Source organism: Notolabrus celidotus, chromosome 10, assembly GCF_009762535.1.
Source record: "Notolabrus celidotus isolate fNotCel1 chromosome 10, fNotCel1.pri, whole genome shotgun sequence".
Lineage (NCBI taxonomy): Eukaryota > Metazoa > Chordata > Actinopteri > Labriformes > Labridae > Notolabrus > Notolabrus celidotus.
The window spans coordinates 13,658,038-13,680,918 of NC_048281.1; the positions used below are offsets into that span (position 1 = coordinate 13,658,038).

General features: G+C 41.6%; 1 protein-coding gene and 1 long non-coding RNA gene across 2 annotated transcripts in view; one reads left to right on the top strand and one right to left on the bottom strand.

Moving 5' to 3' along the window:
* Positions 1-16,980, bottom strand: part of frmpd4 (FERM and PDZ domain containing 4) — a 30,905-nt gene extending 13,925 nt beyond the window's left edge. Inside the window, 5 exon segments of the mRNA XM_034694016.1 lie at positions 586-610; positions 613-687; positions 988-1,148; positions 8,425-8,541; positions 16,940-16,980. Coding sequence (XP_034549907.1) covers positions 586-610; positions 613-687; positions 988-1,148; positions 8,425-8,541; positions 16,940-16,980 — 419 coding nt within the window.
* A 4,141-nt stretch (positions 16,981-21,121) lies between these two features.
* Positions 21,122-22,881, top strand: LOC117820221. The gene is made up of 3 exons (XR_004632725.1): positions 21,122-21,235; positions 22,251-22,350; positions 22,470-22,881. It is a non-coding gene; the product is annotated as an uncharacterized LOC117820221 (long non-coding RNA).

A 22,881-nucleotide genomic window follows, 5' to 3' on the forward strand; every position in this document is an offset into this window, starting at 1 on the left:
GCTGGCTTGAGTGACAGGTGGGCACCCTGTAGCTTCTTTACCTCACACTAGCTCAGACCAAGTTTGATTGCGTTCAGCATTTCCAATATGGCACCCTCTGACAAATGGCTTCAAAACAGTGCTTAGGAACAGATGGGTGACATCATAGACACATGTTTATTTTTCATACTGTCTATTGGGTCTCCTTGATTTTGTAGGGCACCTCAAGTGTCCAGTTGAAGTTAAACATGAGACTTGTAGCAATCCTAACAAAGAAAATTCAACTCAGGTGACTAAAGTGCAACTTTTGTGGCTTAAAATATGGTGCACCATTGATAAATCTTTTCCTTACTTTTTTATATAGTGTTCTTGTGCAAACTACACCTCTGTAATTGAGATATAATAATACAACTTAGTCAGAATCTATTCTCTCTGCAGCACGGTAGATCAGAGTCAAAGAAATCAGAGTTAAATCTGCTTTGATTCATTGCTATGAAACAATAATACTTCAAACCATATAAGAAGGGGTGATAAATTGGCACTGTAATTATAAACAACAGGAGTAACAGCAGGTAAATGGCATCTCACCTTGGTGTGTTGTCATACCTGACAAGGTCGATGACCCTCTCCCTGGAGCTGAGCTGACTGGCTCATCATTAATCATGATGATCTCGTCCCCTGGGATCAGCTTCCCCTCTGATGGACCCCCTGCAAACACACACCAAACACCAGTTAAGTGCCACAAACGGTGCACAGTCATGCCGTTTTTCTTGGAGTTTCTTGACTCCTGTCTAATGGCACAAGGCTCTAATGAATGCTTACTCATTGAGGACTGTTAAAATCAATGAATCATCGACGTAAACTGCAACCTGAGTGGGTTTTCATCTCTCCTTACTCGTTACATTTTAGGAGGATTACATCTCCTTGGGGGAATGTGTTGATAATGGCCATGGATCGGATGAGTCACTGTTAGTGTTAGAGCTCGGTGTAGAGCTGAGGGCTCTTTACCTGGTGTGACTGAGCGAACCACAACAGGTTTCTCACTGCCTGCCACGAATCCAAAGCCAAGCACCGGGTCCCGTCTCATCTCCACCTTGCGGGGCGCTGGTGGCACAAACTTGTCCCCGTCCAGGCGAACCTCCTCCAGGGAGCTGCTCTGGGAGACGTGGCTGTGGGGGAAATATAAATTAATGTTACATTGGAAATGACAGGCATGTTACAGGGCATTGCGAATGATTCAAGTAAACAAGTTTAGATGCATGTTGAAGGCAAAGAATTCCACCAAAGTTGAAATAATTAGTTGTGGTTCAGATTTGCAGATCAACAGAAAAATATACAGTTAATATCTGATAATTTATTCACTGTTTATATCCAATTTTCAGGCAAAATCTCCAAAGATTCTCTGCTTGGAGATTTGCTTCTTCAGGCTGTTTATATCAAAGCAGCCGAAACCTTTTTAACAAGTGCACAGAGCATCACCCCTACACCTCGTAAAGACATTTACAGCTCAGATTCACAATAATAAAACATTTCATTCCCAGCTCTAAGTTCCGTATATACTGAACTTGTGTGACCTCTAACTGCTACCTGTACAGAGTCAAGTTATTTACCTGATGTCTCAATCCCCACAATGTTAAAAGATATGATGCCAGGTATTGTTTGGAGAACTAGTGCTACGCTGCAAAAAATAGAACATGTGGGCGACCGTAATCAAGCTCCAATGTTTGTACTATTCTACCACTGCAGAAACCCACTGTGTGCTTTACAAAGAATCAGTTACAATGCTCTGTAGTGCTCACACACTGTCATGTATTACCGCACAGATGTTTGCTTTGGCATGCTGATTAAAATGCTGAACAGATCTGATGTGGAGTGTTGTGTTTTGCAGCTGCCTGAGGTTTAAGGTTTGCTTTCTTACTCGAATTTGTGAGAATCCAGAAATCAAAAGCTAGCTGCAGGACTTCCCTGTAAACATTTTACACCTTAATCAATGCTTTTTTAAAGAGTCTTTTTGTGCTCAAATGCTGTAAACAAGCTGCACAAATTGTAGCTCCAACACATTCTGTGATCAGAGTTTTTACAGGGCTCCTCTGCTCTCTCTTGCTGCAAAAAGCAGAAGCAGCAGCAGCTCCGTATGGTGCCAACAATGTTGGTTAATTAAAGCCGTGGGCAGACAGTGTGTAATTCACAGTTACTCCTGACACATGTACTGTTCAACACTAAATACTAACAATTTATCCTTCATGGCACAAAAGACACAGTGAGATCTGTCAATCGCGAAACCAGTGCTATGAAAAAAACAAGATGTTTAAAGCTAGGTGACAGTCAACTGATATGTTGGAGGAGGATTCAACAATTCTTTCCCAGAGCTAAAAGGAGGAAGGGAAAAAAAACACGGGATCTGTCATCGGGATGTAGAATGCAGCTGCTAAACAGACGGAATGAAAGATGACAGGACAGGGAAGGAATGATTATATAGGGTTTATTTCCCCCAGCTTTTGTTTTTTGGTGGAAGTGTCAGAGCTGAACTAAAAGTGAACCCAATCTTTTTAAACACTCTCTAATTCAACAAGAAGTAAGTTCAGAAATAGAGACTCTAAATGTATCAATAAAGCGTTCAGCTCTTTAGTAACCCTCACCTGAAGGTGAGATAAGACAAAGAAAGACAGGCAGTATGCAAACATCGATTTTTATATTGACTCGCCCGTTCTTGTAAGACAGCCTTTATTGTTTGGAGTGGAGCTAAGACATCTACTGCTGAGCCATAGAATTACTGCTTTAACTTAACTTGAACTTTACTCATATAACACAAAGATGGCTGAATACATATTTTTTTCCAACCCTTTTAGAACAAGGTACCTCCTTTGAAATCCATTTGTTTGAACACCTGACCTGAGTATTTTCAGTATTAAAAAAACAGATATACAACTGATTGACTTCACTGCAGCTTTGTGACTGAAAACACTACATTTGTGTAGCTGGCTAAAAGCAATTATTGGATTATTTCTATCTGCAAAAAAATCACACAACCCAGTGAAGATAAAAAAAACACTGAAAGCTATTCTTTCTGTTGATTCCTGCTCCTACACTTAAACTACAAATCCATTTGTCTGACTTTCTTCATAAATTCAAAGCTCCTGTTGGGAGTTTTAGCTGGTAATGAAACCGAAATGATCATTGATTCGTCTATGTGACCTACAAAAGCAAACAAGGCCACAAGTCCAAGTGACAGGACTGACTAATTCCATGTTGTAATTAAAAGCGCCCAAAACTGCCATTGAGTATAGTTGTCATTAACAGCACACTGCTAAAAAAGCCTTCTTTAAAATTGTGATGTGCACATTCGATGTTGAAAATAAAAAGGATGGATATTTTGTCACAAAACACCACCAACATACGTAATACACAAAATCAACTAACAGCCAAATTCCACCTGATCTGTGTCCGGTCCGTCTCTGAGCCGTCATGGCACCGGAGTAGGTTTCTATTCTAGTCAATGTGTTAACTTCCACCTGATCCGCGTTGCATTCCGGCTGCGTCTCTTATCCGGCACATTGGAGCCCTCCGGATCAGATATGCAAGGCTTCTATTTTTGCCGGATGCTGGAGCACGACGCATCAATCTCAACAGAGAAGATCGAGCAGGACAGGAAGTCAGGCACCAAACCAAACACTCTGTGTTATTGCCAGATTTTTTTTCACTTAACTATGACAACAAACCGTCCTAATAAGTGGAGCCAGGCCTGGAGTCATCAGGTCAGAGGTTTTTATTGGCCAATAAAGTCAACATGGATGAAGAGAGGAGTTGGATATTCATTAATGGAGTAATTACCGCGGGAAAACCTCGATCACGTGACTCCAGCTGTCTGGCGGTCCTGCTCCATGCTGAGTTCTGAAAACGCAACCAGTGGTGTTGACGGATGAGAGAGCAGGGAGCCGGAACGCAGCAGTTTGGAGAAAGAGTGAACTTATCGTGCAGTCTTCACAGGAGTTGCCAAAAATGGACACAACCTTAAGTTCCTCCCAAGAGTGATGCTATGAAAGCTTTGCACAAATGTAAAACGCAAATAACTAGAATATGATTGCAGTTGTTGTGAAGGTAGACAATATACAGCTGCTAGAGGTTGCATTATAGGAATTTAAATACTGTAAATATAATATGGTTTCATCCAAGGGCTGTGTTTGACTGTAATTAGAGAAACACTGCCCTAAACGAACCAAATGGTCTTCTCCTTTCTCGTTCAGATACAATCTGAGCCACTGATTTTCATTCTAGCCGAGTTATGCCTAAAACAGGCTGATGTTAAAAGAGCTACAGTTACGACAAGAAGATCAAAAACAACATGTTTTGTTTTCTATTGGCTGAAGATGAAAAAAAGACACTCTTAAAGGGCTGGAGTAGTCCTCAATTTGAAAAGCTATTACAGACCCGTCTTTTTGAAGGTTTTCTCAAAATGAAGTCAACATACATAAATCTGACTGCTTCCCTGTTACAAGGACGATGCTCTTTTCCTTCCTCCCACTCGCCTGTTTTGCTCTTCGTGCTTCTCTTAAAGAGCAGAAAGAAGGAAAATTGAGGCTTTTCTTAACAATAGAAATGTTTACTCGTTAGAAAACCAAAGTTGTGTGTTTAACGAGTAGGAAAACATTAACGGAAAAGCTTTTATTTCTTTATTTATTGACTAGTAAAATGATGTCTTCGTGTTAGACATTGCATGCTGGCAGCTGATCTGCTTCTTATGGTGATCAAATAAATGCCTCAATGGTAATATGCTGCTGATTCAACACAAACAATAACACAGGCTCATATAATTTGTATTATTGATACCACAATACATCTGTACACAATCAAGACATTATCCTCTTTGTTTCTTTTAAAAACAACAGAGCCCCGAGCTTGCCATTAGTGGGATTGGTAACACATCTGCATGAAGGTGTAATCAAAAGATAAAAACTGCACCCACGCTCTTTCCTGCGTACAGATTCTGATGAAGCAAAGAGGATGCTGCTGCTGAATATTTCTCTTTATACTGTTTGTATAATTCCTGGGCGATGTGTAGAATAAACAAACAAACAAAAATATCACAGATCTAGAAAAAATGTGGATGCTTGACACACTTTGTAAAATTGTGTGTTCACTGCGTGTAAAGCAGCTTCACTTAGGTACATCAATATTTTAGAAAGACAGTGAAGAAGGATTAAAAATGGCTGCCAGGAGGCTTTCTAGCTCTATCACACATCTTCTTTAGCTGAATAATGTCATGTGCAACCACTAGATCTACAGTAAAAGTGCCCCTATTGGACACTGTATTCACAAAATGCCACTCCAAAGGGAGGCACGTGTTAAAAAAAGAGCAACAAAAGATCTGCATTAATTAGCCACTGATTGGTGTATTCATTTCAAAACGTGTCATTGGTCAAATGAATAGTGATGGAGATGGACAGTATGGGCAGGCAGTAAGCTGTGGTAACTAGAGAGGTGGAATTAAAAATAATGAGGTGAGTGGGTTGTTCATGTACCGTCCTCACCTGAGGTCATATAAGGAGAAAACTCACTCAATCACCAAAGTTCGAAAAGTTGTTGGTGTCAAGTAAATTCGAATAACCCAAGTTGATTATTCAACAGATTCCATTTCTACGTGCTGAAATAACAATAAGATAGAAATTATTCCAGTAGTCGTCTGTCATGAAAGTTGTATAGGATGTTATAATGGGACCGCATACAAATTTGAGAATGCTATCAACACTTAGAGACTCAATGAATACATAAAAACTCAGCACTAGTTTGCTTTCGAGTCATGGAACTCCAGCATAATAAGTGGCGAGTCATTTGGCGGTGAAATAGACAATCTTCAGCTTTATTCTCATCCCCATTTTCACAATTTTTAAGATTATTCTGGGGCTGTTTCATCCTTTTATTTTGGAAGATAGAATGGTGGATGGAGTTGGAAACAGGGAAGGACAAATGAGTGATGACTGAGGGGCAATGGTCCAATGGGAGTCACTTTGAAGACTGTATTCTCTGTACATGGGGCGCAAGGTTTAACCACTAATCTAAACAAGCACCCCTTTTGATATTTTATATCAGTCGTAAATTGTGGCAATGTGTGAACACGAAAACCAAATGCTTTATTCATAGTCAGTAATAAATTTTTAATAGTTAAAGGCAACAAATATTTGATGTCTGGTAAGTTCAAAGGCATTTCCATACTATGGCCTGCCCCCTAAAATCAATCTACCACCACAAAATTGCAAATCAATGCAATTCCAATTTACGTGCACATACGTCGTCATGCGTCACACATAAGTCGGTGCTCTACTTTGGCCACCCCAGTGATAAAGAGTCTAACTGCGCAATTTCAATGTTATTTTAGTGGCACACTCAAGGCCGCCTTCAAAAGTCAGAAAGCCTCGATCTGATTTATTGTGTTTCGTGCACGCCAAGTCTTCGTGTCATTCTGACGTCATCACCCTTTTCACCATAAAATTAGAAAAACAGGAATCAGTTTGTTTTGATTTATTACCATACAAGCATTTAGGCTGTTACTATGACACAACACATAGTAGTTACTGCAAAGTGAACTTCAGTTTGATTTTGCATGTTAGTTTTATCTCTAATATGACATAACCAACAGATTGTGCACCACCAAAACCATATGGACCTGTGCATTCAGGAAGAGTGCTGTCTCCTCCCTTTGCACGGCCACCTGCTAAACATGGCTGCTTTCCCATTGTGCAGACAGCCATGCATCTAATGGTTCCTAATCATACTCATTAACTGCTACTGTAGCTCCACAACCCTCTGTACGGCAATCAGACGCTGCACTTTGTGCTCTGCAGTTAACAAGACGAACCGAAACAAGTGGAGAGAGACGCTGGCCTGACTGTCACTTGTTTTCACTCTGTTTTGATAAAACATATTTTGGACAAAGTGGAGTAAGCTCATTACCAAAAGCAGTATCCTGTTACTCTTATCCTGAAAGGCTGCTTTGACATGGCTCACATTTTGTTGGTACTGCCGAGGCGGTTATATTTGTCTTGTTTGGAACATAGTGTTTTGGTAAAATTATGCAATCACGGCTGGTTTGTCTTGCCATATTTTTTGCTGTGTCATTCCTCCTGTGATTTTTTTGTAGAGCTAAATTAAAATCAAGCTGTGTCTATGAAGTGTTATTAAATACTTTGATTAAATGATAATGCCTCAAGTTTTATAGCTCACTGTAGGATTTTATTTTATCTCTCATGCTCAGTCTTTTAAAGAAATTCTTCTCCTCTTCCCTGCGTTGATAGATCTACGTACTCTGCTCTCCAGAATATTTTTTTCCCAGCAGTCTCTAGTGCATTACATCTCTGTTAAAAACCTTGTGTCACACTGTAAATATTAAATGGCTCTTGCTTTATTCATGCGCTCCTGTCACGCTGACTAGACATGTGTTCCTTTGAGAAATACGACAATTTGGTAAAAGCCCCCCGAAGCCTTGAGCAACTCAGATGGCCGTGAACAGTCAAGAGGAGCGGATGTTCGATTGTTCACGAGTCTTTGTCAAATTTAGAAAGCTGAAGCTCGAGCCAAAACAGCCTCCGTGATCTGCCTCAACCAGGCGCACTCTGCATCCAGCACTTTCACTGCTCCTTACTTCTTATATAACTCCTCTGACATCACGCTTCTCATGCTATAACCCGTGTGTGACAAGTGCTCACCTCCTATTCCCATGCAAATATACACATATTGTTCAGTGATGCATGTAGAAGACAGAAAAACTAGCATGCACGGAAATAAAAATGAAATGAGCAAATGAAGGAGCAAAAAAACAGCAACAACAGTCTGATCTGGCATGTGAAGAGTTCATAAACACAGCAGTATTTACAGATCTAGTGTGAATTCATAATTGCACATTTCAGGTGCGAAAAATAAAGGAAATCCAAGCCAAATCAACAGAAAACACTCACTTGTTACACCAGAACATGTGCACACAAACATACAGTATAAAGAGAGTTTCCTTTACCTGCCTGTGCAGATATCCCGAAGTGCCAATTACAAGGGATCAATTACGCTGCTAGCACAGTAACCCTGCATCCTCTGAGGACTCACGCAGACTCACACATCAAAACACAGGTGGATCTCTCTCATCAGCTGCTGCACACACACTCTCCCATAAGCCCTCTTCTGCATTTGGGAGACTGCATGAGGAGTGCTGTGGGTGTGTGAGAGCAGAGAGTGAGAGAGAGAGAAAGAGAGAGAGAGAAGGCAGGGGCAGAGTGTGCGCAGCAGCAGCAGCAGCAGCAGTGGAGGGAACAGACAATCAGTATTCTGAACGCACAGATGGAGACAGTGTGGAGGCAGTGACGTGGCTGGAATAATCACAGGTTGGCAAAGCGTCTGAAACATCTGGGACGGAGAAAAAACCGTTCCTCTCTGTTTTTTCTTTAAACACAGGGCACTTACTTGATGTAGCAGTCACGCCCCTCTCTATTGCTGCCCATGTCCCAGCCATTGGGGGGTCCTTGTGAAGAGCTCCAGGTCCCTGAAGGCGGCGGCCAGCCTGAGGATTTGGTCCTGTGGCTTCAGAGGGGGAGACAGAGAGCAGAAATGTAGCATGCATTTTTATATCTTAAATCGTGGCTTCATTTAAAAGTACTGCAAGCTCAAAGATTATTAAAAAGAAGAGATCTAATCTCGTAATAATATTTGTCACGGAGACATTTAAATCATAATAGAAATAAAAAGCGTCATGGACTAATACGAAGCGATTCCACTCAATTGACGAGAGATTCCAGCGTGATAAACAATGTCCCATAGCTACAGTTCACTCAGTGAATACAAATCAAATTAATTACATAAGCTTGACACACAGGCGGAGTTGTCATGCCTCACTCTTGTGCTTTGAGAGGCATGAAATTGGTTTTATTTTTGAGATGTCAGCACATTCTTTACACAAGGAGCCCAGAGGAATCTCCTTATAAAGTGCTTATTTGATTCACTCAATGCCAGGGAGATTTGAAGTTTATCAACCAGCTAAAACCACCATTCACAACACAATAATCCCAGTGTATTGTGGGAAATCTGCTGATTTGTGTGATTTCAGCCCCAAAAGCTTGACTCTTCCCTTCTACTAAGTTGTAAAGGTGCTGGAATTCAACGGAACCGTAATTGGTTAAAAATGTTTCATCTGTCTCATTGTCTGCTTCCCCCCCTCCTCCTTCTTCTTCTTCTTCTTCTACTTCTTCCCTTTATCTCTGTCTTTGTGTCTGCATGCTGGCGATGCTATGGAAGCGGTGGCAGTAAGTTATGTCACTTCAAAGGCTTGTCTGCCATGTAACAGGGCTCTTCGCATTCATTATTCAAAGCTCCTCTTTCTTTCCCTCTAAATGTTTCCCCAGTTACTGTACCGATGATAATAAACTGCGCAGTGTGCTTGTATCTCCCTGAGAGTGTGTGTATGTGTGTGTATGTGTGGGCCCACGTGTCGAATCATGAGACATTAATAATATATCGCCAACTTATCATCACAATGTATAAGCTGAGTGACAGGTTAAGGCGCATGGCTGCAGAATAATGCAAGCTAAGCTGATGCATATTCACTTCAACTAACCAAAAAACACACCTAAGTGCTCCTGTACGCATTAATCATATTTAATTCATAAATAACAACTACAGCAGCTGGAAACGCTGTTTTGGAAGTTGGACACAGGAAGCAGTGTGTTTCCTTCTCATTCGGCGGGTGTGTTTGGGGGATATTACTGTTTCCACATGGATATGGATTTATTTGACCCACAGTACATTAGCTGGGAGCTGGCCTCCATGGAGTATATTTAGAACACATTTCCTGCAGCTCAAATGATGTGTGTGGACACAACTGGATACTGTCTGACACCGCTGGAGCCGTGTTCACCCCATTGATGAGTCCTACTTGTGCACTCCATTTCAGCCTCTGGGATAAAACTAACACCCGCGTTAACATGAGCAGTGTTTGATGTCGCGGAATTACCAAAATAAGTCAAGAGATGTTACGCATTAAAGGCCAAAGAGACTTCGCCTGAAAACATATTTTCTTGATGGTAGTCCTTTGTGGAGAGAAACACCTTCAGCAAAGATATGTTCAACATATCCACAAAGATTTACATCATAATGAAGCTTTTCGTACTTACTCTTTCAGATGATTTGCCTTCAAAATATCTTTCTGAACTGACAAATAGCTCCCCGAAATCCATTTCCTGTCCCTCAGCCACAGAGTCTCTGTATTAACAGCACAGTCAAAGATAATGTGATCTTTGATTTCTTTTGTCTGCAGGCGGGAGCCGCTTTATGCCATTGAGTCGAAGCACTCCGGCATAAAGAGAGGCTGAGAAGGTTCAGCCGCTGGTGGACAGTGAAACTGATCTTCCACAGCTTACATTAATAAATGATGCCTTGCACAGTCACATCGGACTAAGTAATCGAGCGCCAAGTGGGCAAGCCACGCTGCACAATTCATGAACAGGTTACCCAAGAGTCAGAGCGAGGACAATTAGGACACAAAGCTGCAAGCAAGATCTCAAAGGATTTCTCTGAGGACAAATTGGGCTCAAAAGTAGAAAATGCACAGTGACTTTCAGGGTTTGTCTCAGGATTTTGTTTTCTTTACTAGTCAGTAGTGAGTAAAAATAACCTTTTACAGACCACAACTACAAAAGGAGAAGAAAAGATGACTCATAGTTCATAAAAATCAATGTCAACAACTGTATGAAAGTCTGCTACCACAACAACAAACATGTTTTTTTTTATAATCTATATTCAAAGACTGCATCACTTTATCAAAAAGCTTCACATCCTGCTTCTTTTCTGATATCTGATTAAAATGTTCAGTAGAAGTGTCTCTTAACTTTTTCAAAATGACTTTAATTTGGGAGATATTAATTTAATTGTCTGAGAGAAGGGTAGAAGATCGCTTTTCAGTCCTTCATAAAAATTGCATGAACCATGTGATCCTTGCTTTATCACAGTCATTCACTTTCCCTCTCTTCTCCCTGAATACAAGTTCATCAGGAGCATTATGGTGAGCCTTGAAGGCTGAGGTCCTGCAAGTGCAGCGGGTTAGTATGCATTATAGACAAGCATTCAGCTAAGAAGGGGACATTCCAACACAGACACTCAAGTTGGCTGAATTATTTACATTGGAAGTCTCAATGAGGGTTGGCTATATGAAACCGCTATGTGGTGCGACATGCATGCCATTAGATGTACTGAGAATTAAGGATGTGTGTGTTTTCCATGAGAAAGTTATGCTCTACATCCTATACACATAAGGATATGAACAAAGCCTTCGGCACGTACTCTGCATTGACTTCCTCTGTATTTCTGCTCGTGTTCTGGCAGCTTAATGATACACGCCAAGCATTGCATTACCATTTAGGAATCATGCAGTGGCGGTTCTAGACCAATTTTACTAGGGGGGGCGGCAGGCTGGGGCCAAGGGTGTTGTCAGAGGGACACATTCAACCCTGACAAAAGAGACTGAGAAGGGCGAGGACTGGCTGAGAACAAACTGGCAAAACATCAGTGCATCCCTATATACTAGACATATATACTACTGTGTACTATATCAAAATACAGACTGACAGCAGCTGTTTGGCTGTTTACACTCAACATGAGTCCCTTAGTGCTCTAAGGGACTGGAACCAAGTGCCACACGCATGTAACATCGGCGTTACCAAAGCTTTTTTTTATTGTATAATATTTGTTTGGTGTGGAGGGAGGGCCACAGGGGGGGTCCAGGTTCAGTTTTACAGGGGCACTGGCCCCTGTTGGCCCCTCCCCAGAACCACCCCTGGAATCATTGGGGCAGTGTTGAGCATTGCAGCCAACTGTTCTAGCCAAACCAGAAAAATATGATGAAGAAAAATCATTGGCAGAACATTTTGAGGAAAGATTGGTCGTATTGGTTAGAAACATAGATTGTATATTAAAACGGATGTCATAAGTGCTCACTGACTGTGAAACCAAAATATTCACATCCCCCCTAGTGACTGGATGCACCAGCCATGTTGCCTCTGTGCACAAATATGTCAACACCAATCGAAGTAGCCTTTTGGCTCTAAGTTCATATAGGTGACATGAAGGCACTTTGTCCATTCTATACACAGTCAACGGTTAGAAATTACACTATGCACTATGATGTGCACTATAATTATACAAAATTATGTTACCCTGTCCAGGCAAAGAGACAAACAACCACAGCTAGGCAGAGCTCAGACGGGAAGGAGAAGTACAGATCCGTATGAGTAGTTTGTCTGAGTGCCCTCTAGTGCATTATAAAAAATGCTAAACAATGCATCAGAGATGCACTGTTTAACATCCATCCCGGCATTAAGGAGGCAGGGGAGTAGGTAGGAGTAGTATGTGTCTGCAGATCTGGAAGCTGCAGATTCAGGGCCGTATGTCTGGGACTATAATTCAAAGACCCTTGTGGTTTGAGGCAGCACCAGCTAGTGCATTGGATCGCCGCCAAGGACCACATTTTTAGTGTCTAGTTGTAACCCTAACCTTTACGCTAATCTTAACCTTGACGCAACAACACTAGAGATGTGGTCCCAGATTAGCTGTGTTAAAACTGCAGCCTTGGTTCTGCAAGCATAATAATAGTGGGCACTTTTGATCGCTCCGATCAATCAAAAATTGGGACTATGAGACGTGAGCTCAAAGACTTTATCTTACAAGGTTTAAATGTTGCCACTTTGTTGTGATACTTTAGAAAATGGTATATATACAAAGGAGTATAACAACTGTACAATATAATAGTGTAAGTAGTTAAAATCAATATGATTGGTGGAGATATGATAAGTAAATTAGTGAAATTCATTGGTGTGTGTTTGCACACATACTTCATACACGCCCCTGATGAAGAGTACAAAAAAGGCTCATACTCTCTCACAGTGTTAAATGAAACAAATAGACTAAAAATTATTATATAACTGTTATACAATGATGTAACATTATTTTCTTACAGTGCAGCCAGTTGAATGTGTGTGGGATTGTCTATAAAGGTCTAAGAACGACTGTATTAAAAGCTGTTTGTTATAAGATTTTGCAACATTTAGTTGTGTCAATACAGAGATATGTGAGGATAATTAATTTGAATCTTTATTGATTTCTTTTATCTACTATTTGCAGACTGAAATCCCTTCCTCTACCATTCCTCACTCTAATCACTTAAGGAGAGAGTCGTCAGCATACATGGACACGTGAAACACTTGAATCTCACTCAGAGAATACAAGGTGAGTTGCAAGTCATGTTTTTTAAACTCTTGGTTTACATAATAATAACTTTTATCTCTGGCACTGAATTTCTAAACATAAGCCAATCTCTGCACAAAATCAAACAAACATCAAAGGTATTTCCCTCCCGCAGTGTGAGACAGGGAGTGAGGTGTTTCAAGTGTGACTTTCATATTGAAGAGAGGAGTGGTGCTTGCTTTTACGGCACTCTTGAATTAAACAGAGACATTTATGCAGAGCTGGATGGCTAATGTGATTCTGTTTGGATATGAAATCTGCGGAGAGGCAGCAGATGAGCTGTCCACCTCCCGGGAGGAGGCCGGGGAGTGGATTGCTGCGGAGAAGTGGCTCAGACAGAGAGGAACCGCTCTGATGAGAGGCCTTATTCCTCGACTGTTTTTTACACAACCTCCATCCTGTTTAATCCTTTTGTTTCAGAAATCATCTGCCCTCTGCTTGACTTCTCCAACCACCACCTTGGCTCTAATCCTTGGTTCAATACTTCAGCATAATAGAAAGTAGTACAACCTGCTCTTCATATTGTGCACCGTGTTTTTTCAGTCACTGCTATCCAGGATCCTCGTTTCAGGCTGCTGTTCTCACCTTATCTATGACTTATACATGCCAGATTTTTCAGAGCTCAACATTTCATTTTTCGACAACAAAAAGAAATACAGTGCTTTCTTTAATATATAAAATAACACTTTCATATAAAGCGAACAATAAAAAATAAATCAAGACAGCCCAATCAGGCAGCCGGGGCGACTTAAATCTGGTTCATTATGCCGTCTTATTGAAATGTTCTGCACGATAACACTCACTTCAGAATAAGAGAGTCTATTTCCCCCATTATTCCAGCTGAATATTACATTTCTGTGTTTGTCTTTGGAAGCACTGATATTGTTGCCATGGGCAACCGCACTATCCTGAGCAGCTCTCTGCTGCCTCTATATAGAAAGGGTTTTTTGGTTTGTTAATCTCTTCTGGGTGGGAATAATACTGCATCTGGGAAACAACCCACCCACTACGATCCTGCTGCTATTTTACAGACAGTGAGTGATCCTCACGGTCCCTCTGCCTCTGGTTTACCTGTTTAACACGATTACCTCACTGAAGAGCTGACACCTGATAGCCTGCTGCAGCACTCACAACACAGGAAATAAATCAAACGATTGTCATCACGCTGAAGTAGATCTTCTCTCCCTCTGAGACTGAATTTCTACTTTCACATCTAACATATTCAAATATAAAAGGAGGATATTTGGGTTTTCATCCTGATTCTTTGTAACTTTTTCCAAGGCCTCCTTTGCTCCACATAGCCTCATGTAAAATATTAACCAAATATAGCAATGAGCTAAGCCCATGGGCACTCAGCTCCACTCGCATTCTCCTCCACCTCATTGTGCTGCTCACTGCTTTCATGCTAAAAGCTCCAAAGGCCAAAGCAGAGCAAATGGTTGCCTGAGACCTGGTCCACTAGCCAGCTGGCTCCTGTTTCTGTCCCGGAGCGATTTCTGATCCGCTCCTCCGAAAGAATGCCGGATCTTTTGCTCTTTGTGTACCCTGATGAACATTTAGGCTAATCAATTTGTGTCCGGACCAGTGCTTTCCTGTGCATTAAAAAAAGAAAGAATAAGTTTGCAGGAAAACATAATGAACAACTGCTCGTGTTATAGATATATTTTCTTCTGAGAAACGCGGTCAGGGGTGAAGTCTTGCCGTCCAGTGTGAGGAACTGTGTTCATCTCACCATCCAGATAAATCATTTCCACTCATGCATTTAGTAAATGCATCTATCTGTTATATAAAGACAACTAAAAATAGTTGCATACAAGCAGAAATAATGTAGATCTTTTCTAATTTATGCATTGCAAGGATGCTTAGAAATCGCCTACACAAGCCCACAGTTAAGCAACCATATTGGGTCACACGAATATTGCATTATAATTGAATCTTCTCTGCGAATACATATTCAAGCCCACAGTGTTGTGACTGACAAACACCTGCAGGATGTATTCAAAGTGTAGCTGCACTTCAAGCTAAGTAAATCCAAAGTTCTTACAAGGAAAGCTTCAAACACAGCAAAGATCAGAAAGCTCAAACTCCCCCTTTTTTTATTCAAGAGTGAAAAAGAATCCTTGTTTGATTGAAACACAACAAAGAATGCAGAAAATAAAAGCCAAAAGATAGTTTTGTTTCCTACATCAGACACATCTGGGGGCACAGTGAGGCAGGAGGAAGGCACAATGAAAGAAATACTTCTCTTTCTCTCCCATCTCTAAACACACACTGTGGGTCTCTCTGTAAAGTGTAACATCAACCTTGGCAAAACAGCATCCTGCTGACTTAAATTCCTGTTGGCAGCTTAGTGGGAGAACACACACACACATACACCCAAAAAAAAAGCCTGTGTAGCAGTGGTAGCTCATAATCAGGGAGAGCAGTGTGTGGTGTTATTAACAGTGACAGGATGCAGTGACATTGGGGTCCACTGGGAGACGCATCAGAAATGCTGCCATGGAGGGATACTAAGTGGGAAACAAGGATCCTATCATCTGATGGAAAATCCCTGCTACCTGCTTACTTTAAAAAGAAGCATTTCCATAGAGTAGAAACAGCTGAATTCAACAAAACTAAAAGTAAAAAGCTGTGATCAAGTGTCTGAACTCTTACAAACTAATACAAACACACCACCTCAGTCTGCTGATGACTCATAAGTGAAATGACAGGCTCTTAACATGCATTCCTGTCACACTTACGGTGTCTAATGTAATGATTCCCTCTTCTGATCAGCTGTTCCCACCACCTCTGGTCTTTGGTGTTTCTGATGGAGCCAAATCCCCTAGGAGGATTACTGTCCACTGGGGCAGATCAACTCAATCTAGCAGACCCATGGGTGCATGAGGTGAGGAGTCTGCCCTGGAAATGAATGAATAGATTCTTGGGGAATGGTGTTTAGCTTATACTTTGAATACTCTTCCATCACTTAGAGTTCCACTTTTTATTCTCTTTTAATAAAATCCCCCGAAACAAGTTAAGAATTCAAGTCAGAGGGGTGTTAAATTGTGGGGTTAGTTTTCTGATTTTTATCTATTTTTTTAATAAAAGACAGCATTTTTTAATAGAGTTCCTCTGCTTTCGCCAAAGGTGTGTTAACTTGACAATCCACAATAAAAAACACACATATTTTTATTATTAGGACTAATAATGCTGAACTCAACATGAATATTTTCTATTCCTCTGCCAAAATATGACGTTTGATTTTGATTTAAACTCTATCCTAATTTAGAAATCACTATTCATGGACTCTTTCGTGGATGTGATTTAGAACCCGGGGAAAATCAAGTAGATTTTTGTAGAATTTCATAACACGTATGGGTCCATTACATCACTAAATACGTACATAAAGCAACAAGCATGTCTGCTGTCAGCAATATCAGGAATGTATGAACTTAAAAGCAGACAGTTAAGATGCAAAGCTCCTGCATCCACCCCCACTCTCATCTCCCTCACTCGCTCATTCATTCCTCATCATACATGACTGCACAACTTGCTCCCCCGAGCGATCAATAACTCAGCATTTTTAATCAACATGTGATTCCAGTGTGACTCTGAGTCGTGCCCTGTGTGAACACGCCAAACACTACCTACATGAGAACACATACAGAGGCAGGCAAACACACATAGCAGCGTCGGTCGGACTCACCCTGACAGCTTTGGCATCTTCACAAAGCTGAACACATCCATGTGTGCTGCAGACTGCAGTCAAAGCTACAAATCTAGCATCTACTTCACTCCAGCTCCATTGTCCCAACACTCTTTGGCAGCGAGGAATAAATAATTCAGGGAAAAAGTGGAGCTTCCACAAGTCAGGTGGAGAGATTAGTCCTGTTGTCTGGGCTTCTGCATGGCTGAGTGATTGCTGTGTCCTCGCCTCGGCAGCGCAAATCCACAGCCCCGTGGAAAAGGATCTGGCAGAGCAGCTTCCCCCCCTTGGTTACATGCCTGTGTTAGCTGTGTTAAGCCACCTTCATTTAATTTCCATCGCGGTGGAATGATGCGCGGGAGCTGTGCAGTAACAACAGCTTTGGAGGGAGGCAAAGAGAGCCGGAGCCAGGGGCAGAGAGGAGAGAGAGGGAGGGAGGGAGAGACAGGGGTGGAGGTGGGAGATGAGAGTGGAGGAGAGAGGAATGTGAGAGGATGTGTGTGTGTGTGTGTGTGTGTGTGTGTGTGTGTGTGTGTGTGTGTGTGTGTGTGTGTGTGTGTGTGTGTGTGTGTGTGTGTGTATGTGTGTATGAAGAACCAAAAGAATTACTACTGAGGGATGCAGCCCCAGCTTCCAAGAATCCCCCAAAGGCTAACCTCATCAATCATCAACCAGGAGGTGGGTCCGCAGACAGCAGGGAGAGGTTGAAAAGGGATGGGAGGCATGATATGACAGAAGCACACTGCATGATGGGCTCATAATGTGAGAGCAAAGAGGAGCAGAGGGAGCAGCTGGACAGACAGGAGGACCTAATGTGTCTCCCTCCCCAGCTGAGGTCTGTGCCTCCAAGCAGCTGCACATTAGGATGCCCATACTGTACACTGCATTCTTTTTTAACCTTTCAAAACAGTTCAGCTGTTATATGCTCACTCTCAATGAGGCCATTCATGAGAGGCGTCCTCACATTCGAAAAATCCCAACACAACTTGGAGCTAATGGACTCCAAAGAAGATCAGGACTGTTGGATCGTCATGCGCACACTGGAAGCAGATAAAGAGATGAACGTGTGTGTGATTAATCGATGCCCGAAGGGAGAAGATAAGAAGATGCTCCTCTTTTTGTTCCTGCATTACGTGATTCATTGTGCTTCCAGGAGTCAGCTACGTGTTAACAGATGCTCCGAGTCTGTTTTCCTTTGTGATGTTTCTTTCGATTGAAAAATATCTCCCCTGATTTTTCATGTCTTCCTCTCGTAAAATGGAAGAAGAAAGCAGATTTGATCGTTCTCTGGACTCTGCTGTGTTCCTATCAGGGTTTAAATGAGAGTCCTGAAATTATACAAACTCAAACCACTCCAGCTACATTTCTATCCTAACATATTTATGTCTATTCCCCAAATAGGAAGAATCATTAATCAAACAGCACAGATGAGGCAAGTCTGTCGAAAACCTCCCTAGAGGCAATTAGCCTCGTCTCTGATCTGAGGAGGTTTGATATTTCTCCCTGTGTCTCAGACAGTTTCAATGAAACGAACAATCTGTGATGTACCTACAGGAAACCACTGCTAGATAAAGCTAGCATCACATGTGTTTGATAAGAAAAGGCATCTACTCTTCTTGAAATGTGCTTTTAAACAGAGCTTTTTGCAGTCATCAATAAACACTGCTCAGAAAGGCAATAACGGCAAAGCATCCACAATACTAAAGCACAGTTAAAATAATAAAACTTAAAGGGTTAAAGGACCTTGTTATGTTCGTTGTGAATATCAGCTTGGACTTAGACAGAATAATAAATGCTCTGATCAATAAAAATGTCAGCTGCTAATGGGTAAATAAATACAAATGCACAGAAAGCAAACCCCGAGCTGAGGTTTGGAGTTTGGAGCTACAATTTTGTTATTGCTTCCACAGTGAAGTAGCAGCCATCCTATATTAAAATGCCACAACTTATAAGGCTCTGCAGGGTGAGTCAATGTGCCTTTGCTGAGAGTGATACATGCAATAAAGAATGTTGTCACTTCCACTCAGACTCAGGCCTGTTTGCTGCTGCAGAGAGGATGCAACTTGATGGATAAAAAGGTGAAGCTACCAATTGTCCCTGACAGATTTAGGATTTGACTAAAACCCTCTGAGGAGAAATTGTTTAAAAACAAAATTTTTTTAAAAGAGAGTGGAGTGAATCATTATGCTAATCATATTCTGAAAACAACAGTTCTAGCTGATGATACATCTCTGAGAGGGAACAGGCAGTCTGTTTTTGTGGAGCACACACCAGACACCGAGGATGCACTGATGAGCAAAGGAGAACATGTCTGACAAATTGCCTTAAATGCAACCGTGGGGTCCTGTGGCGGGAAGATTGAGAGACTCAGCGTATTCTGGACAGCTATGTTTGTCTGTGTGGGCTTTCAGCCCAGAGGCCAACACGAATGGCACAGGATATTAGGGTCAAACAGGAGCGAGATCTAAGGAGACTACGGCAGAAGCTTTGACCGATAAAACCCTGCTGCCCCGCTGATCCCTAACTCTCTGCTCTCTCAGTCCCTTTAAAACAGCTGATTTCACTCATTCTGGCACACTTGGCCACTTTAAACCCAGCGGTGCTCAAATTTTGCAAGCCCTGCCTTTAGGTCACATTGCTCACCTTTTAAAGCTAAGACAAGCAAAGCATAACCCTTTTGCATAAACTGCTCACCATGCTTAACAGCACAGGCATCAATGCTTAATGCTAAAAAGCATCAAAACACTGGATTTAATCAGGAAATGTCCTGAGAATATTTTCATCTAAAGTGTTGCAGATTGAGCAGCATTATAGACAGCAGTGTGCAGTGGAGTGATGTGACTTTGTAGCATTTACTGCCCTCTGATCCCAACTTAGCATTAATGGCCCCTGGTCCTCAACCAGATGTGTGCCAGAGACCACAACAGCAAACAGCCCTCAGAAAAAACAACACACAGCCGTCTTATCTGCAGTGTTTGGTTTGTTTTGTGTGTCTGTCTGCATGCATCTGCCTATGAGCCACCTCGGTGCTTTAACTTTCCGGATTTGCTAGTGCGGCACAAATTACGCCTGTGCCACGCCTGAATTATTCAGTGAATTAAACAGTTTTTAGGAGGGAGTTTAAAGATCTGAACACAATTTTACCGTGGATATTCAGCGGTGTGACTAATTGGGATAAGAAGTGAAGTGTTACCTGGCAGAGTTATGCTTCGCTTTAAAAAGATTACAGATTTGGTATGCCAGTTTAAATACAGCTGCTGATAAAGTTCAAAGTGATACTGGGAGGCTGTAGCCTATTTTGCGTGGAGAGAATCACACAAGCAGCCTGGTTTACAACACATGCTCATGTGGGTCATTGTCAGGTCACATTTGATATTTCCATTCATTCATTCATCCTCAGCATCCGCTTAAATCCTGTTCAGGGTCTCTTCAGGCCTCTCCCAGCTCTCACAGGATACAGCCCGCATGCTTCATGGATGTTCAGCAGTCGATCTACAGCATGTTCAGCCTGGAAACAAGACCAATCTGCAACCTTGTGTTTTATTTGCTCTGGCATAAGCATCTGTTCTCCTCCTGCATGGAAAGATTTCTACCCGTCTTGATTCAAGTCAGGTCACAAACAACTCCCTGCAATAGAGAGAGCTGTTGAGGCATTTTTGTAAACAACCAAGATGGCTGCCACTGATATTAAACTGATATTATTCACTTTTGCATGAGTATAAAAGATACTGGAGAGTGTTTTACATTAGCTTAAGTTTGCACAAAATGTCAAGTGTTGACTGTACTGAGCTGTGTGTTATGCTAAACTAAAGGCCCATGTATATGAAAATGAGAGGATAGACAACTAGATAAGCAGCACACTCAATGTGTTTTGTTGCTCAAAGCAGTGCTTAAAGTGAAAGAAAATAGTTGCTGGTATTGGTACTCCCCCTGTTCCCATGTTGACATACGTATCATGAAGTGTGGTGCTAGGCTAACGTTGCTTCTGTGTTCATTTGGCTTAGATATTCATCCAACACTCCAGGCGAGTTTGCATTAATTTGATGTTACTCACAAACCATTAAAGTGAGCATCCACGAAAGGATGCATGCATTACATAGTGCACCTTGGGTAATGCATTTTAGATGCTGTTGTGAATCTCCAAAAAGACAAGAAGGGGTACCAGCAACTAAAAAAAATCTCTTGATACACCAAGGGGTTATGTTAAAAAAATGTCTGCGTACTGGCCCGCTCAAAGCACTGCCTCAAAGTGATTGCTTGCATTCACTGATTAACTGATTCACCAACTGATGATATGTGAGTATCACTACTACTACTTTAATTTATGTAGAATTGTCATGAACCTCGTACCGATTACTGCTAACTCACTACATGTCTAGATCTACATCTAGCTGAATTTGGGATTTATTGCTCTCTCAGGATACACACAAGCTTCAACAGGCATCTTGAATTTTCACTAATGTGGGTGTGCTGTCATTACAGCATAACTCATACTGCTTTGAGCCTGCACCAAAGCCTACATTAGCATTAGGAGATGTATTGCATCTCCTGAAGCTGAAGTTGGCTACAAGATTTCTATGACAATATGTTGAGCAGTTTTGACCTCTTCATGTACTTCAGAATGGTGACTTATAAAGTACAGAATTGTAGCTTTAAAATGTAGATCAACTGTTTATTTTTCACTGTTGAAAATATGTGCACACATGATACCTTTGGACAATAAGACAATTGTCGTCCCTGTTCTAGCAGCAGCTAGCCACATGTTAGCCTCAAGCATAGTGATTGAGCATTATTTATATCTTCACCCTTTAACTACTGAATCTACATGGAGTGCATTCAACAAATGTTTACTGTTATTTTTATTTTCCTACAATGACATGTTCAAATGCAGCCCTAAAAACCGAAGCTTAAGCATGTATTATTGATATCTCATTCTATCCACCACCTGCGTCATAATCTGTAGTTTTCATGTTATTGCTTTGCAGCCATTCACAATGGTTTCAGCATGATGTTGCATGCACTCAAGTGCAAAATAGAAAATATGTGCATGTTTCATGTGCATAATTTAAACAGTGCATCAAAGAGGGCTTTGAATCTTCAAGGAAAACCTTGCTTTTCCCCCCAGGAACACACAATACATCATAGCATCAATGCAGACTTAGAATAGGATGAGTAATCAGTGGCCTTCAGTCACATGTTATAGCATAGCTTACAATTGCAAGATCCGTTCTTCTGTTTCAAATGCCACAACTGAATGAATCATTCCTTTTCTCTAAATCCTGATTGTTGTTTACCTTTTACCTGCACACAGATACTTGGTCCCAACATTCAGAACTCCCTGTACAATATCTACCACTGGTGCACTCAGAGATATGACAGTTGCGAGTAATCAACTCTGACCGAATAATAAAGTAAGCACAGCACACTACTCACTGAATGACAGTGAAGACGCCGAGTTCATTGTCGTCTGGGTCCATTGCTGATGACAAGTCTTTAATGCAGTGCTTGTTTCTGTTTTTTTCCTGTCCAGGCCTTTCAAATCTCATTCACTGATGTGTGCTCCCGTCTTACCTCCTGCCTCCAAACTTCCTCTGTGCTTGATTTAGGCTCTCCATAGGCAACTGAACTTGTCTGACTAAGCCGTTCAGTTGTGATTACATACAGCGCCCCTGCCCAAGTGAGTGTCCAGTGCCCTGGGGGTGGAGACCGAGCCCGTCGCTTCTGCCTCGGTAATGAAACAACATCACATTCCGGGCCAGTGCATCAGAAAACACAAGAGGGATCAATGCCTAACAGCTGGACTCCAATGAGCTGCTGTGCTCGTACAGGCTGCCTCGATAAACGCAGCAGTCGTGAAAATCATGCTCTGTTTGGGTGAAGTTCACCTGTGACGTGTTATGGTTCAACTCAGTTTGATTGTTAATAGATGGAGTTAAAACACA